Source organism: Pholis gunnellus (genome assembly GCF_910591455.1).
Source record: "Pholis gunnellus genome assembly, chromosome: 13".
Classification (NCBI taxonomy): domain Eukaryota; kingdom Metazoa; phylum Chordata; class Actinopteri; order Perciformes; family Pholidae; genus Pholis; species Pholis gunnellus.
Genome location: NC_136540.1, coordinates 10,689,810 through 10,706,936, shown reverse-complemented (window position 1 = coordinate 10,706,936; position 17,127 = coordinate 10,689,810). Strand labels below are relative to the sequence as shown.

The window sequence follows — 17,127 nt, the reverse complement described above, 5'->3', positions numbered from 1 at the left end:
GTAGCAGGACACTCAGAGTGCAGTGCTGTCAGGTGATGCCGACCATGTTGCAGCTTCAATTTAAATAAGAACAGCTAGCAGTGTGGCAGCTGGACCTGTTTTCTTAATCTTCCCTAGCAGCATACCTGTGAGCAATTATTGCTGGCTGACAAACTCCCAATCGAAAATAAAAGGATTTAGTGCACTGTGCTTTCACAAGCATAGTCTCGTGCTTCCAAAGCGGTGATGACCTAAAACCAATCCTCTGTGTGGGTTTGTGTTGCCATCTGGGCTGGAATCCATCTTCAATTCAGCACATCTCCTTCCTCCTTTCTTTTTTGTCACCCTTCCTCCTGGCCAGCAGGGGGGCCAAGAGGCTGAGAGACCCTCGATTTCCCCCCACAAAGCCCAGACACATAAATGTCCTGCAGGAACGCCTTTGAGCATGTCCGGGCCCTGCACTCTGACCTCTCTGGTGGTGGGAAGTTTTTTTTGTAACGTGGTTTCTTCTGACGCAGTAGGTGGTCGACGAGAAGGTTGTTTTAAAGTAATAAAAACCCTCTCGACGTGAAAGGCCCTGGTGACATCTCCCCATGTCATAGCAACTCGTTTTAGAAGCAGACACAACACCGAGGCAGCTGACGATCTGGTGCAGGATAATGCCTGGCTTATTCTTATTAATATTGATCAGATAAACTATTCATTATCTTCTTCTACATCTCACCATTAATAAGCATTACACCAGAACTGTAGCTTGGGACTAGAGACCTATCGAACTTGTAAATAGCTATTAAGTTAATTAAAGTGTTAATAAACTCTGTGACCTGCTTTTCTCGTGTGAATCACTATAGCAGAAAACCCGGATCAGAAATGGCTATTTGCAAACAAAACTTTAGAGGGTCAATAAACTGTAAATTTTCAAATGATAAGTAAAGCTCATAGAACAGCAATCGTTGCATACAGATGATCACAAATAGCATAGTCGGGTTGATTAGAGAACAAAGTAATGCTTTATTTTACAGCCCAGTATTATACATACAGTACTAATGTAGAAATCGCTAAGAAGACATGAGTCATCAGTAACTTGTCATTGCAAAGTTTGCATTTTAAAGGCTGTAAAATTAAGCTTTAGTAATTAGTATCATTGTAAATGTAGTCAGACATTGTGGACAACACTACATCAAAATCAAACATACTCTTCATCAGTGAATTGAGGACATTTTGAGAAGGTCTTTTTTCTATTTTTTTTCTCCAACAACAAACGAAACGTAAAGAACACATACATTTTCAATGTAGATTTTTCCCTCATTGGGTAAATAAAATTTATTTTTGAAATTTGTCAAATGTACATAAATTATATTGAATGCATCAAAACCAAATGAGCAAATCAAATACTTTCTTTATCTTAAAAAAGAAAAAAATAAGAGACATTCTTTGTTGAGATAATTTTAAACAAGTATTGGTCAGGCATTTCATTAACCTGGGAAAGCAAAGTGCTACACACGACAACCACTGAAGACAGTTCACCATACACCTTAATGAGAATTGGACTGAAGCACCTTTTCTTAGCTTAAAGCTAAAATGGAAATTTCACTCGTTTGTTTTTTTTTAAGTTTTCCTTTTCACAAAAACTCCATTGTGTGTTTATAGTCTACCTTCAACAACCCATAGAGCCAAGTTGGGCCTTTTCCTAAAAAGAGGCATACACTTGCAGTGAGTATTTCAAGTTAAAGTACTTATGTGAACTGCTTAACCCAGCAGGCTGCTAAGACCTTGGTTTACTATATTTTCCTCCAGGATGGAGCTTTGAGTGCAAATAAAGGCATACAACTCCTTCATGAGAAATAAACATGGAATTCAGCCACATGCTTTCAAATAGTAATCATATATTTAATTGATATACATATATTGCCACCATTGGCACATACGATATTGCACACAGTGATGAAATGTTGCACAGAAAAAATAGATATATTTTTTGTGGGCGAAAACATTCCAAAATTACAAAGAACGTGGAATAACGCTGAAAAGGTAAAACTAAGAAGAAGAAGAGAAAAAAAAGAAAAGAAAGCAAGACATGCTTGCTGCTCCCCATTAATTGAGCGACTCACAACTTACACATAACTACCCAAGCCGTGGAACGAGCGTTTCAAAAGGGGAGGGCCTGTCAAACGGTACTTGATATTATTTCAGGCTACTACTGATGTTCCCAATCGGCCCCTTGCTCTGCCCCCGCTAAAGCGCCGAGCTAGTGAAGAGCCAACTCCTCTGCAACATCTTGCATCTAGGTGACCGCCCCCCCCTTCCATGTTTACATGTAGGCCGATACCTGGATGGCTGGAGAATGGGGATGGCAATGAGGTTAGGAAAGAAGGAAGGTAGCAGGAGGAAAAAAAAAAAAGAAATTCAGCTTTTTTCATAAGGGTTTGTAACGAACCCTTTTAGCACCACGAGTCGTGCGCTAGCACACAAGGGGGCTGAGACACAAAAACAAAAAACTGGAAGGAAGAGGAGAGGAAACGATAACGAAAAGAAGCCAAACTGCGATCCAAAGCACCAGGCCAGCGTGTAAGCATGCGGCGCGTCTAAGGCACCAGGTTGTTTGTATGCTGAAGAGGATGCTCCCAATCAGGTATCGTTCAGGCTCTACCAGAGGCTCCAACAACAGGTGGTCAAGGACTGTCTAGGTTGCTGGTTTCCAGTCAGTCTAAACACGGGAGCAATCATTAAATTCTGAGGTAAATCTGACATTTATCTGATTGTTGCCAGTTTCTCTGGAGTTTACTGACAGAGTTTATAAAACTGCTATCACACATCTATGAGATGCGACCGAACTGGTCTGGAAACCAGTTGTTTTTCCGTGTGGCAGCCCAAATATTTACAATTAGACCAAAACAGAACATATATATGGGCTTACAAATCTAAAGTGGGGCTGTGAATGTGTGTCCACTGAACCTCACACCTTCAGGTCTTAAACTTGGGAGGGCAAATCTACTGACACACTGCTGAAGGTTCACCAGTGGGTGAACTGAACCCTCTTCACCTCGGCTTACTCAGTGCCCCCCCCCCCCTCCCCCTCCATAACGTGATGGTGATATTTCGATTTCTGTTCGCAAGGTCACTCCTTTTACGATCAACGCTTTGAAAACAACTTCCACTACAACTACACCAAGCCTTTGGATGGAAATCACTCAGTACTCCAACTTGAGATTGGTACACTACAGGCGGATAAAGATACGTATGGAAGAGTCCTTGAGCCAATATTTTGGTGAAAACCAACGAAATCTATCTTAGTGCAGATTAACATGCAGCAACAGCACTCCTTGGCCCCATTTGGACTTTTATGACTTGAACAAGATCACAAGATGTTTCAGATGTACTAACCAATAATGCTCTGCTGAATATTTTGATTCTTTTGTTTTTGTTTTGTTTTTTCAGACCACTACGCCAATTAGCACAGTGTGTCGGGTGTTTGTCTTGTTAAGAAATCTGCAATTCAGGCCATTTGCTACACGTCGTCACTGCGTTTCCTCTATCGATTACACATTTAGTACCTTTTTAAAATGAACACATTGCATTAACAACGAGACACAAAGGTAGTCTATAATATATCCATCCGCATGGCAACAATGTCAACTGAAACAAAACTACAATATTAATATTTCTTTGAATGCCTCTGGCAAACGTCATCACGAGCCGTTGACCAGTTCAATATATATTTGATTTTTATGCAATGCATATTGCACGACAGATAGAGCACTTATTTCATTGGATGAAAATGCCTAAATGGTCCTTTTTATACTGCATGACATCTAAAACCAGTTTTCGAAGCAGGCCTAGCCCTCATATGATTAATGTGTAAACACATCTCTACTCACAGGTAAAAGGGAAATAGGATGGCAAGTACACGCGAAAACCTTTTACAGAGTTTTTGGAATTTTGGTTTTTGAAAATTAAGAATATCTGATTTGTGCTGAAGTCATTAGCTCACGTGAGAACAGGAAACAGGGGTTTCCTCCGGTTCCGGTTTGAACATTGCAGACACTTCTTTTTTCTTTTTTTTTTTTTACAATAGCTTTAACTGGTACAAAAGTTTTCTGTTAATAAGGGAAATAAACACTCAGTTCAATATTGTTTGTCAAGTAGGAAACAATGTTCAAATATAATGTTATTACTTCGTTTAGCAGCCTGTTACTGTATTAATGGTGGATAAGTGGGGTAACATCCAGCGATGAGTGACAACATGTCATAACTGTCAGGTTGTGGAGGTTTCTTATATTGTGGGTGATGCTCCCTTGGAGTTAAACCATTACAGTTAAATCTTTAGATTTCTTTCTTTGTACAGTAGAGTTTTTAATTATATTTCTCTTGTTATTTTCATTACTCTTGCATGTTTTTTTGTTTTTTGTTTTGTTGCTATCTATATCAATCCTCGTCTCCATCGTCCGCCTGCATCTCCTCTTGTTGCTGCAGCTCGCATGCCCTCTTCTCCCGCTGCTTCTCCTGGATCTTCTTCATCTCCTCGGCATATTTACAGAAAGTATTCCCAAATTTGGACCACACTTTGTAGGGCACCGTGATCGAGTTGCGGTACGTTGGCTTCACCTCGCTCACCCTCATGAACACCCCGTACTTATTGGATCCGACGTCGAAGAAGAACCGCTTGTTGTCCACAGTCAATGATGACCCTTCGGGCAACTCTGCAGGTTCGTCCTCTACACCGTAATCGTCAATAAGTTTAGCCAAAGCGTCACGAAACTCAATAAGTCCCTGTGCAGGCAAAGCGATCGTCTGGCCTTGCGTGGATCCCAAACCGGGCCCCCGGTTAACGGTCTGTCGAATCCTCAGGAACCGTCCCCTCTGGTTCTCTTTCAGATCCATATAGTATTTACGATTCTCCCGGACCAAGAACTCGCTTTTCAGTGCTCGCCGGGGCTCGTCTTGCACCAGCGCCGGGTTGCTCGGACCCAGCTGGGCGTAATGTTCGATGAAGTCCCCCAAGTAGTCACGGAACTCGACCGCCACGGACATGGAGAGAGTGAGGCGGCTCTTGTTTCCACCGGCCCCGACTTCTGCTATCTTTAAGAAGCGGCCTTTCGCGTTCTGCTTCACGTCCAAATAGAAGCGTTTGTTTTGGATGTCAACCCGCTTCGACGCCAGCTCCTGTGTCTCGTGCTGGAGCCCGGAAGCCGAGCCCGCCCCTCCTGTCGCTGGTTGCATGGAACCGAAGCCTGGGCCCGGCGCTGCTCCTCCCTGCTCACTACCACTGTCTCTGTCCGCCATGATGCTGCCTGCCTGCCTTCTCCCTCTGTCTGCTGCAAAGCCACGGCCAGCTACAGCGAACGCCGGAGCTCTCGCGAGATCTACACAGAAAGGAATATAAAGGCGAAGGAGGAGGGGGGGGGGGGGCGTTAATGCAGAGCGAGGACGCTGTGTTTTCTCATACGGTGTAATGTCAGGAGCTGTCAGTCATATCGAAAACCAAACCAACGGGATGAAGAAACGCGTCTCCCGGAGTCTGCTTAAGTTTCGATTCGTCGAAACAGCTTCTGAAAGTGATGGTGTTCATGGTGCTACCTGGAAAGACCCGAGCATGCCCTCTGCTTTAAAGCAAGAGTAGGAAACACCTATTCTTCCATCGTAGGACTGGAAGAATACATCACAAGTGTCTGTGCAAGTTTAATGTGCTAATATATATATAAATTAATTTTTTTACAAAAAATAAGTTAGTTGTGGTAGATTGACACGTTTAAGGGTTTTGTGTAGAGATACAAAATGAGGCCAAGCTCATTGATTTCTTACGACTAAACTCATGTGAAGTCTTAGCAATCAAGTCCCTCAAGTAGCTTAAACTTCAACAAAATGAAATATAGTTTTAATAATTCAACTGCATTGTATTAGGCTAGTAAACTAATAAACTACTATCAACAATAAGACTAATAACCATGAGTGAATCATTGTTTCGCCCACTATCAGCCCTGTAGACCCACAGCTAATTAATTCATAGGTTACTTCATCTTAAGCTATATTAACTTTAGGGCCTAAATAGAATAGGCTAACATAGAAATGACACAGCATTCTAATTCATGTCAAATATTTGTTTTGTCTATTTATAATTTGTTCTCTCACAACTGAAAATGTGCTTCCTGGCATGACAATGACTTGCAGTATTGCCCATGTTAATGTTTTTAGGAACTTATTTTAGGGACGCAAAGCTTACCTCCCTGCATTGTGTCAAATAGGTGATTGTTACGTTTGCGTTTCAGCCAATCTAGTTAGATTAAAAGCAATACAGATATCCATTTGTTTAAGGTACGAAAGATAACAGGTAAGAAAACAGAAACTCCTTCAGTGAAGTGTAGCTGTGTTCAGCTTTAAGTCATTTCAGACGCAAACATTTTCTCCATGGAAAATAGCGTCATTTAGAAACTTAAAACAACTCCATCCATATGCTCATGTAGCCTCGGCACAAGTGCCTGTAGCACACGAGCGCGCTCACGAGAAACACATACAAGTATAATTGCTCATCTTCGGCCTTGTAACCACCAAGTCACGTCATTTTGTACTGTCAGTCCACACCTTACCGACAGGAGACTTTTTTTTCAATGTGTCCTCACCCAGGTAATGTCCGCATGGTCTGACCGTTGTGTGTGTTGCAGTAGTGGCTCCGCTGCTAATAGGCCCACCTCTTATATTTAGGGCTTCTACCTGGCCTACTGACTGCATGCTGCCATCGCATTAAACGACAAGTGATGTTAATTGTACAGCTATTTTTTTTCTACAGCATGCATATCATGAAGTAGAAGCCTATTTGGATAAATCTGTGTTGGATACGCCTGCAAATGATCGCCTATACGCATAATTTGCTGTGCTCTTATTGTGCATATTTAGACGTTAGTACAGCGTAGACAGTTATTGTTTTTAAAAAGACCAAAACATGCAAATGTTTATACCTACACATTCATAGGCTATTTAGATCTTTGTATATGAGATGATGTGGTGTAATTCATGCCCAAGCTGATTGCAAACAGCTTTCAAATTTAAATTAGAGCATTCTAATTTTGCATTTATGTATACTCCAAAATAAAAAGTAACCAATCAACACATTTTTAACACATTTTAATAGGCTTCACACAACACATCTTTTATTGGTCACTTGTGAAAATATACTGTTCCCATGCTGGTGATACTTTCTCCACAGCATATCGTCCTTCTTGTCCTCCTGCGCAGACCTTTCACTTGAACCATCTATATGCTACATATGGCCTTTTAGAAAATGTTGCCTAAATTCGTTTCTGTAAACTTGCTACTGCTATATAGCCTATGCATTTATGAGCGTTTAATATTTTTCTGAAACCAACAAACTTGTAAAATATATAAGAAAATGATAAATAAGCTTAGTACTCTATTTTGAAAATAGCTGTAAGAAAGACGTCAGACTTTTATATTTGAGTTATTTAACCGATAATTTATTTGCATGTTAAGAACTAATAATAGATAAGACTTTTTTTCTTATTATTCAATGTGGCCTTTACATACTACGGGTTAATAATTTGTGCCAATAAAGTCATATTTAAATATTCATGAGAGTAATACAATGTCTATCACTATATGAGAATTTCACGTACGTTTCTAGCCTCACATTGTGAAACCCTTAGGCTACATAGATGCAGAATCTTATCTCAAACATGCACGCACGCCTTCTCCTTTTTAGTACCGATGTATCTCGGAGATAAGCGTTCAGTTTTTAAATTAGACGCTCGTCCAAAACTCTTGCAGTCAATATTCGTTATGCACTTCACAAATATTCGTCTTAAAAGTGTAAGCATTGATCCGTAACATTTAATTTAGCTTAAAACGAGTTGATTATTATAGGTTACTGTCTGTTATCCTTTTTCGAGTTTTTTATGATCTCATTGTTTGAACATCCTTATCATTTTATTGTTCTGCCTAAAAAAATTAAAAAAATACCACATTGACAGTTTTGTCGGGAAAAGATAAGAAACGTGAACGTTTCTTCAGTGTAGGCGTCCCACAGGCTGTCCTGAGTGGAGTTCAGCAACATGTATAGGAAGTCGAACCCAGAAAATACTTCCAATCTGTTTACATTTAACGATGCCTTTCATTTATTCTATAAGCCTACTAGATACTTATAACTCTTAATTATGTCAAATAGTGAAATATTAAGACATTTATTATATTTATAATAATTGTAAATGTCAAATGTTGCTTTGTACTTGTAAATAATAAAGCTTTCCACAATTCATTGGCCTACAACACTGACATAATCCTAAAGTGAATGACCATATAACATAAAATAATATTAAATGGACAAGTTTAGGCCAATATTGTGATATGGATAGTCTGAATGCCAAAGGAGAACTAATTATTTAAGTTGTATGTTGGCAATTATGAAGTAAAAGGAAATAATAAATAAATAAAAATACTATCATATTAGAGAAATAAAATATTTAAGTCCATTATTGATAATATAACAACCATTAGGTTTAAAACACTCTAATAAACATGCTAAGAAATAAGTGACGTTCATTTATTGATAACAAGCCTAAGCCTAAAATAACGTTGACATAACATTACGTCTACTCTGCTTATTTAATTCTGGCGAGGTGAGAATGCCGGATAAAAAGGAGTTACCATAGTTTAGTCTCTTCTATAACTTTTGTATTTACCTTAAATCTAATCAATTAGATTTATTGTATAAAATCATTAAGATGTGCCCTGCAAAGGTCATGCGGCCTCCTGATCTGCTCCACGACAGACATCACGTCTTGTCTCACAAAATCAATAATGTTTGGGGAATTAAAAAAGTGAGTAAATTATAAGGGATCGTATTAAGACAACCCAACATTCACGTATACTTAAGGAAATTAAAACATATTAAATAATAAAAAGGAGGACAATTAAGCTTGTTATATCATTTTGATGTTCAGCAATCAAAATTATATTACTATGCTGAAACTTACGCATGCGTTTATCCTCAACTCAGCAAAGCAGCGACTGGCCTTACCTTATTGTGTCACTCTTTTGTGACGTGCTCTTTCTTTTTGTTCTTTTTTTTTCTTAACCAGTATGTATGCATGCAAAATAGGTAAGCCATTCATACATAGCTTATTTTAGTTTAACTATGGTGTTGTTTTGGTATGAGATATACGTTTTAATTAAGCCTACCTGCGTAAAATATAATATCAGCTTTCCTCTTGGGGCCTATATTGCCCATAAAATGTACCCATTTATAATATAATCCGGCTTTCTAATCCAAAACCTCACCATGTTACATTTCTGCCTAATTCACTTACCCAACAGTATAGCCTGTCATCTCAGATGCTCCAACAGACCTCAAATAACCTGTCAATTTAATAATCTATCATCAATACGCCTATTTTTCTGACCAATTTTAACCATGAATATTAATCAGCCAAATCGGTTGTGATTGGATGCCGAAGCCACGTCCAATGCAGATTTCAGCCCCAAAAAAACAAAAACGTGTCGTCTCATTTTGTAACAGGCTGCCGCTGGGATCACCTCGCAAAGTTTTGCCCTACATCTCAACACCGGAATGCAGTGGCGCTGCTCCAAATGCAGCTCCATTATTATTATTTCACAGGCACGGCTGTAATGCTCAAGCACGTATTTTGCTTCTGTCAACCCTGCGAGGCAATGACATAATGCTTGGCTGCACGTTAGGACACTTAAATGCTGCATTGGCATTAACAATCCGGGATGACATGTAAATAACGCGTCAATCCGACCAAGCGAGACCCCCCATAAACCTACCTTACACCGCTCAGTCCGCAGTGGGCAGCGTCTCACAGACACGACCGCGAGCCGCAGAGGACGAGACGAGGCAAATGGCACATGTGAATGCGCTCGGAGGCCGTTGTGACACCGCAGCAGACCGCTTCTGCCTGCTTTCACAAAATGGACAAGGAACGGCGAGTCGTGGCACGGAGAGAGAAACACACGCACAAGTTCAACGCCGCACGCTTCACCTCTGATGTCAACACGCACTGAGGAGGAACTCAGAGGACACGCGCCTCCCCTTGGTGCGATCGAGGAATTGCAGCTTTGCTGTGGCGGTAACAGGTAGGGCAACAGTCTTTGCAACTGTGAGGGAAGAAAGTGAGCGGTGCCTGTCGACACCGTGTCCTTTGGGGTCGATATTATGACGCGTGTTTCAATCTACACGGCTGAATCTCTGAGGAGATGAGTGTTACATCCACGCACACATCCTGTGCTCCATGCTGCGATGAGTGTTGTTTAAACAGCACATTGGCGCTTCTTGATACAGCAAAGAGGGCTTCAGATCACACAGTAGGCTAATACATGTTTGTGTACATTGTTTTACATCAGCACTCTATGGGCCCTAATTTACGAGAGTGACATTTATATGCCTGGTAGAATTTCAGCACCACGGAGAGCAGCCAGATCTAAAGAGCATATGTATTGTTGTGGGTGTATTTTATACACATTAGTTTGTTCTAAGCCTCCCAAATTCAATACAAACACGTATTGCCCTATGGTCCACGCTGAACACATTTTATTGGACAGGAGTAAAATGTGGTACCCTGCTAATTTAGTACATTTACCGTTTGAGTTACAGTAACACTTACAGCAAGTATGTTTCTAATCGCTCATAAATACACTGTGGTCGGCAGATGTCGCTCTTTGTGAATACTGTCAGTTCAACATCCTGTACCCGCATTCTATTTGGCTTAAACCAAACCATTACAATCATAACTATAATCATAAGCATTGCTATTGATGATGACCTGTTAATATTGTTGCATTATGTTAGGTCTTATGGCAAAGTGTTCCCTCGGAGCCATAATATCACGTGAACACATTACATTATCATATTAAGAACACAGAGAAGGATACTTTCATTGATTTTTTTCTCCTTCTAAAGTGATTCATATGTTTGTTTGTTTTCTAATTTGGACCCCGTGCTGCAGCTGTTTTAGCTGTATGGATTTAATGCGGTGCTTCAACATCAGTTTTTTTTAGAGGCAGAGCAGCGAATGTGACCTGAATGCAGGGCATGACTTAATGGGATGAGACGCAAAACTCATTCAAAACAGTCTCTTGAAGAATCTGAAATGCTTTCGCAGCCTTAGTCATCGCAGCCATATGATTTTTTTTAGGCCCACCGGACTATATATGCGGATGCATTTTTCAACGTGAACCTATTTCCTTATCGGAGTAATGCCTCGGCTACAGTGAGATGCGATTTTGAGGAGGGACGGTCATGGATTTAGGATTCCGTTTGTTTCATTGTAACGTGAGATCGCCGCTGATAAAACACCATGGAGTGATTGACATACAGTAGCTGGGTTTCGGGAGAGAGGAGATCGACCCTTTGGTCCGTCGGTTGCCTGTGTCTCAGTGCTCCGAGCCTGCGTTTTTGTTGACGGAGCCCCTTGGCAATCGGCATTTTCTCTCCGTCTGTGGCTAGTGGGGAGGCGGAGAGAGAGCCACGGTGGAAGGCGCCGTATTAGCGTTATAGCTGCCGAGCAGAAATATTCTTTTATTTTTTTTTTGGGGGGTGGGGGGGGGGGGGGAATGAAACGTGGCTTATGTTTTGCGACCGGACTACCAAACTTGTGGTTCACTGCAGCATTTTGCGTCTTTTCCCTCCGCTGCAGATGATACAGAAAACCATCATAGCAGTACCCCACCACTGCAATTTTTGGGCAAAGATAAGAGTGGCGTCGTCTTGCAGTTAAGGCTACTATGGCAGCATAGGGGGGGCATCTTCTGGAGGGGAGAATCCGCCAATTCCTCGCTTAGCCTATATCTACGATGCCTTATTATTAGCAGCAAGCAGAGACTGGATTTGAAACCCAGCATCATCCCGCGGTTTCCCCCGTTTCGAAGCTGCTGTTTACCCATTGGAAAGCGCTCGAAAAAGCAGTGGTTCCCGATGGCATGGACACTTATGCAAGGTCTGCCGCGCTGCCGTGCTACTGGAGCCTACTTGCTGTCTCTTCATTTAACCCAGCTCCATCGCCATCGCCCCGCAGCCGAGAGAGCCCTGCCGCAACGCGCCCAGCGACCACCGAGCCAAAGCAGGCGGCATGAGGCTTGATTCAGTACATTTATCCATGCTGGTCATCGGGGTCTCATTCGCCTGCTACTCCCCGAGTTTGGATTCCCTGCAGGACCAGGTTTACAAATCCACCGTGGTGATCGAGGGCAAGGTGCAGTCTACGCCTGTGAACGTCTCCGCGGAGCCGTACCGTGTGAATGTCAAAGTGCTAGATGTTTGGCCCTTAAACAGCGGGGGTCTGAAGCGAGAACAGCTCGTCACCGTGGGGGAATTTGGATCTGAGGCTCTGTGCACCAAAGTGAAGAAAAACCACAAGTACATTTTTTTCATGGACCCCACTGACGAGCCCTTGATTTTCAAAGCATCGTTTGCGCCTCGGGACACGAGTGTGAAGAGCCTAAAAAAGGATGTTGGAAAGATCTTGTGTGAGGACTGCGGTAAGTTGATGTATTGTGGAATACCGGTGAAGTCCAACCCGGAAGAATGAACGGTCTGTTAACAGCGCCTGGTTTAGGGCTTTTGGTAACGGCCACTCTGGTGAATTGTGGTTATTTTGGCCACAGACATGGTTTGGAGTCATTGGGTACCAAATAGGTGCCTAAGGGGCGTCTATGCAGCAATTTTCGACAACTCTCGCAGGCTCCCATAGCCCACATGATCAATCAAACTCTCTTTCTCTCTTTCTCTCTCCCATTCTCTCTCCCCTGAACCGCATCAGACATGCGCCTCACACTGTTGCTTGTGAGGAATTGCAGTTTGTGTGTATCGAACTGTATCTGCATCCTGCAAACCCGCATTATACTTAAAACGCTGTAGGCACATTCTATTGCATGTTTTTACTTCATATGGCTTCGTATGCAGTTTTGTGTTTTCCCAGATTGTAGCGGCTTCTTATGTGAACATCGACCACATGCAGTCCATGGACCCGGTATAATTTCAGGACCAGGGACAGCGGCCGGTATCGCCGGTATCACGTGTTGAAAATCACGCTGCCCTAAGCAAACTGGTTCCTAGGCTATATTTAGGCTCCCGTCCTGCTATAATGCTTTAATACCCCACACTATGGCCTAGGCTATCGTAGTCCTGTGTGCACACATGCGTCTTCAGTGCAAACAGAGGGCTAGCAGTGTGTGGTGTAGTCCTAACCTGGAACTCATGGGGTTGTTGTTGAGAAATACCAAATTATCAACTCTACCACCCATACTTCTCCTTTTTAGATTCATGCACACGTGGTTCAGGTTTGGACTTTGGTCAGTAGATGTCACCCTTAGGTGGACATTTTAAATCCCACCAGGCACAATTTATTTATGATACGGTGTTATTTAGTATATCCATTGTTAATGATGGTATTCAAGTGTATTTAGATTGTTTCAATGGACAGTAGTTTATCTTGCCCACATGTCTTGCTCTGAGATTTCACCAATGAAAATCGAGGCCAATGATTTTGTTTAGGCTATTGATTGAGAACAGTGCAGCATACTGTTGCACTGGTGTTGATGCAGTCGGCTGCACACACATACTGTCATTAACGTGCATGTGTCCGTGAATTCACACACATTTGTGTTTCAAAATGATGCATTGTTTAGCAACTTATGGGTCATTTTGTCAGTAGTTTTGCTCGAGCAACAGCTCAAACGCCACAGAGAGTGTGTTTCCTGCTCTTCACCAGGGTAATATGAGTCTCCATCCTGCTTTAATTATAAAGTAGTGTCACTCTCTGCAATTGGATCTTAAAAACAGCGCTTGTCACAGAGCCGCTCTCTTACTTGTGCCTACAACTGATGTCCCGTGTTGGTCAGCCTGCAACACAACTTCAAAATGTGAGGCAGCTCATCTTAAATACTCTGAATGTTTTTAGCCAATTAGAGAATGTGTCACACGTATAATAAAACATCTCTTTTACAACCATTGAATGGCACACACAGGTGTTCTTCCACTCAAGCATTGTGGTCTAGAACATGATGTGTGCATCCCTCTTACATCCTCTTAGCCTGCACTCATGAGACACAAATGCTTCCCTCTCCTCTTGATTTTGCCATACCCACTCTGGTTTTAAACTCATCATCCCAATAGAGAGGTGACACAAAAGGGACCTTATTACCGCTTGAGTTCCTTGAACATCCCCCTTCTGCCACTTAGATAAGCTTATCAGTGACGTGATCAAACTGGCACCGACACCCCACTGTATTACCTGAGGGAGTTGCCACGCCCACTTTCAGGGCCTTCGTTGATCTTTTTTATTTAGTTCAAAGCACCCAACAACATAGCTCATGTTGTATTGGTGGGCATTGTAGTTGAGGGGCTTCTTACTTAGTGTGATTGATCTATTCGCTGTATCTCCTCTGACCATGCCCTCCTCCCTCATCACGCCATTTTAAACAGACAGACAAACAGTCAGTCCCTTGACAGCTTGTCCCTTTGAGTTAATTTATTCAGCAGGGACTCAAGATCAACAATGTTCTGTTTACTGTTTCTTTCCCTCATATTTAGTCCCCTAACAACGAAACAGTGAATCTATATTTTAGGCCATTACGCCTTGGCCTTGAACTTTGAACTGCTGCATAAGCAGCTTTGTCAGGGTCCAGATATTGCTTTCAGGCCCACTTAGCACACATCCCAAACTTCCCTTAAATCCCTCTGGTGCACTAGCTCCCCAGTGTGTGAACCAGGGCACTGAACGTAGATACAAAGTGATGCAGGTGTTGTGTTCCGGCTGCCTGAAAAACAGCCTACCTACAGTGCTTGCCACCTGCACCCCTTCCTCAGGACTCAGCTGGGAGCTCTGGGTTCCTACCAAAAAAAAATAAAAGAACACACCAGGAAATACTTTTCTCTTGCTCGAGGTTACAACAAACAAATGCAAACACAGGCTCATGTTAAGCTATCAAATCTGTCCGCTCATACTTGTGCCAGTGTCTCAAGCAGATCAAGTTGTATCTGACTGGAACTGCAACACTATTGTACTGTAAAGTAAAGAGAACGTGTAGTACAGACTGTAAACATCTCAGTACTGTATCTAAAAGCATGGCAGCAAGTATTTCCTGACAGTCCAGTGCTGCTTTGTGACATGTCATATTAAACAACACCATCATCTTTAAGAGGAAATGTGTCTAAAATGTAATCCAGGCACATGCCTATTTGAAATATTTGTTTTAAAGAATAAGACAATTCACATGCAGTGGACTGTATGCTGCATGATTACAGCCACCTGAAATGACATTATATGGCCCTATTCTTCAGTGCACACTTTGTATTGCCTTGCCTATTTAGCTGTTGATGAATATATGTTGTTAGTCTTGGTATGAAAGCACTGAACCAGGAGGCCGCCATCTAAACAAGTTGGCATGTCGTGATTATCCTCTATTACCAAACTTTGTTCATTGTGTGCTTTGTGCTATGACACAAAGGAAAAATGACATCTGCCTCAATGAGAGTGGATATGTTTGCAATTTGAACAGAGTCTGACATTGCTGTACTTAGAACTGTAATTGCAAGTGTGTCACATCTGCCTTTTAGCCTTTATTATTTAGCATAACAATAGTATTGTTGTCCCTCTTGGCTCAGTCTAAATCTAAAGTCTGTGGAATGAATGTGGTAGGTGAGGTTCCTAGCTTTTTGTCTATCCAAAGACCTCATGGAAGAGACCTACAGAATTGCATTGTTTTGTGTGGGGGTGTGTGCAGACTGGTGGGAGCATTGTGTCCGTAAAAACGGTGCAAACACTTGTGCACGGAGAAAAAGGTCATCTGAGTCGAGGAGTAACACATCGCCCTAAAACCACCTTCATACTTCTCACTCTGCAGATTTATTTATTGCTCATTATTAAGCCCGTTTATGTCTCTGAAGTAGATTAATGTAACACTGACGTTGTGAATGCACACTCTATCACTAATCTGTCACCGTGTGGTCTCATTGTATGCACGTAGCAGCTGCTGCATTGAGGTGGGGGACAGGCCGAATATTGCCTCAAGCTGTGCATTTTTCTGTGAATTGAGAGACTTCCTTAGAAGAACTAGATATAGGACATGAATGACAGCTGCTGATGGCGACTGGGTTCTGCTGTTAAACCACAAGTTTATCCGGCTGAACAAGCATTTACCGGCTGGTCATTATACTCGGATAGCGCACTCAAGGGCAATGTAGAAAACAGTTGTTGATTGTGACAAAGGCACTCATTTACTGTATTTCACCACCAAGATTATTGTAGAACAGGATGTGTTTGTTTAGATAAGAATTGATTGAAGTGTTTTCAACTGTCAGTGCTGTAGTGTCTATAGCCCAGGGCAGAGGAACAGGCTAATGAGATTGGCCAGCAAGAAGCATGGGTTTGTTTCGACTGTATGTTCGTCGGGCTTGTTTTATATGTTCACTGGGTCCTTTATGTAGACTTTGGGCCCTGGTGAATCGCCGCTCGGCTGCTCTACTCTGACAAGACAGCTTGATGTATATTTACAGTATAAGATGTATGAAAAAAAAGGGCATGACCATTTTCAGTAATTGGCCCCTCATTTTCCTCTCCTATTACGCATCTTCTCACACTCAGTCTTTTACTCCAAATTTCTAAAGACAGACTTTTAGGAGCTATTATTATGGCAGAGTGAGCATGTTGGGTCTCTCGCTTTTGTGTCAACAAATGTCACAATTCTGCAATGATGGATGCGTTTTCATGCTAGAGTTGAGGTTTAGTGATTCAGCGTTGATACCTGTCTGCAGAGCACAGATTTGTGCGTTTGGTGTTTCGGTAGTAGTATTGTCTAAGCCAATACTTTGTCTAGCCCACTACAGTGTTAGTTGATTCATTATTTCTGTAAAGTATTGTGAAGCTCTTAAGAAGGATGCGTGTTTGCGGAGGTTATGTGACTAATACAGGAGTGAGGAATTTAAATTCATGTTTTGCTTCAACTATGGTCTTCTCAGCATTCACTTTGAAGCGCTGCACATTCAGCAGTACTTTAAAATTGCATCAGTGTAGGATTCATTATCCATCTAAAAATGCAGGAATGTTTTGGATCAAATTTTCTTTTTTTTGTTTTATTAAAAAATAGATGATGCTCAACTTACAGTGCAGTTAGGTTCATAGA

General features: G+C 41.8%; 2 protein-coding genes across 2 annotated transcripts in view; one reads left to right on the top strand and one right to left on the bottom strand.

Annotated features, from left to right (window-relative positions):
- Positions 1–970: 970 nt before the first annotated feature.
- puraa (purine-rich element binding protein Aa) lies at positions 971–9,902 on the bottom strand. The gene is made up of 2 exons (XM_079171376.1): positions 9,775–9,902; positions 971–5,342 (listed from the first exon to the last, which is right to left on the bottom strand). Exon 2 carries the CDS (start codon positions 5,260–5,262, stop codon positions 4,405–4,407), a length of 858 nt encoding a protein of 285 aa, XP_079027502.1. The 5' UTR covers positions 5,263–5,342; positions 9,775–9,902; the 3' UTR covers positions 971–4,404.
- A 2,172-nt stretch (positions 9,903–12,074) lies between these two features.
- Positions 12,075–17,127, top strand: part of nrg2a (neuregulin 2a) — a gene marked incomplete at its 5' end in the record, with an annotated part of 65,485 nt that continues 60,432 nt past the window's right edge. The window contains one exon of the mRNA XM_079171379.1: positions 12,075–12,483. Coding sequence (XP_079027505.1) covers positions 12,075–12,483 — 409 coding nt within the window. The remainder of the gene's footprint in view (positions 12,484–17,127) is intronic.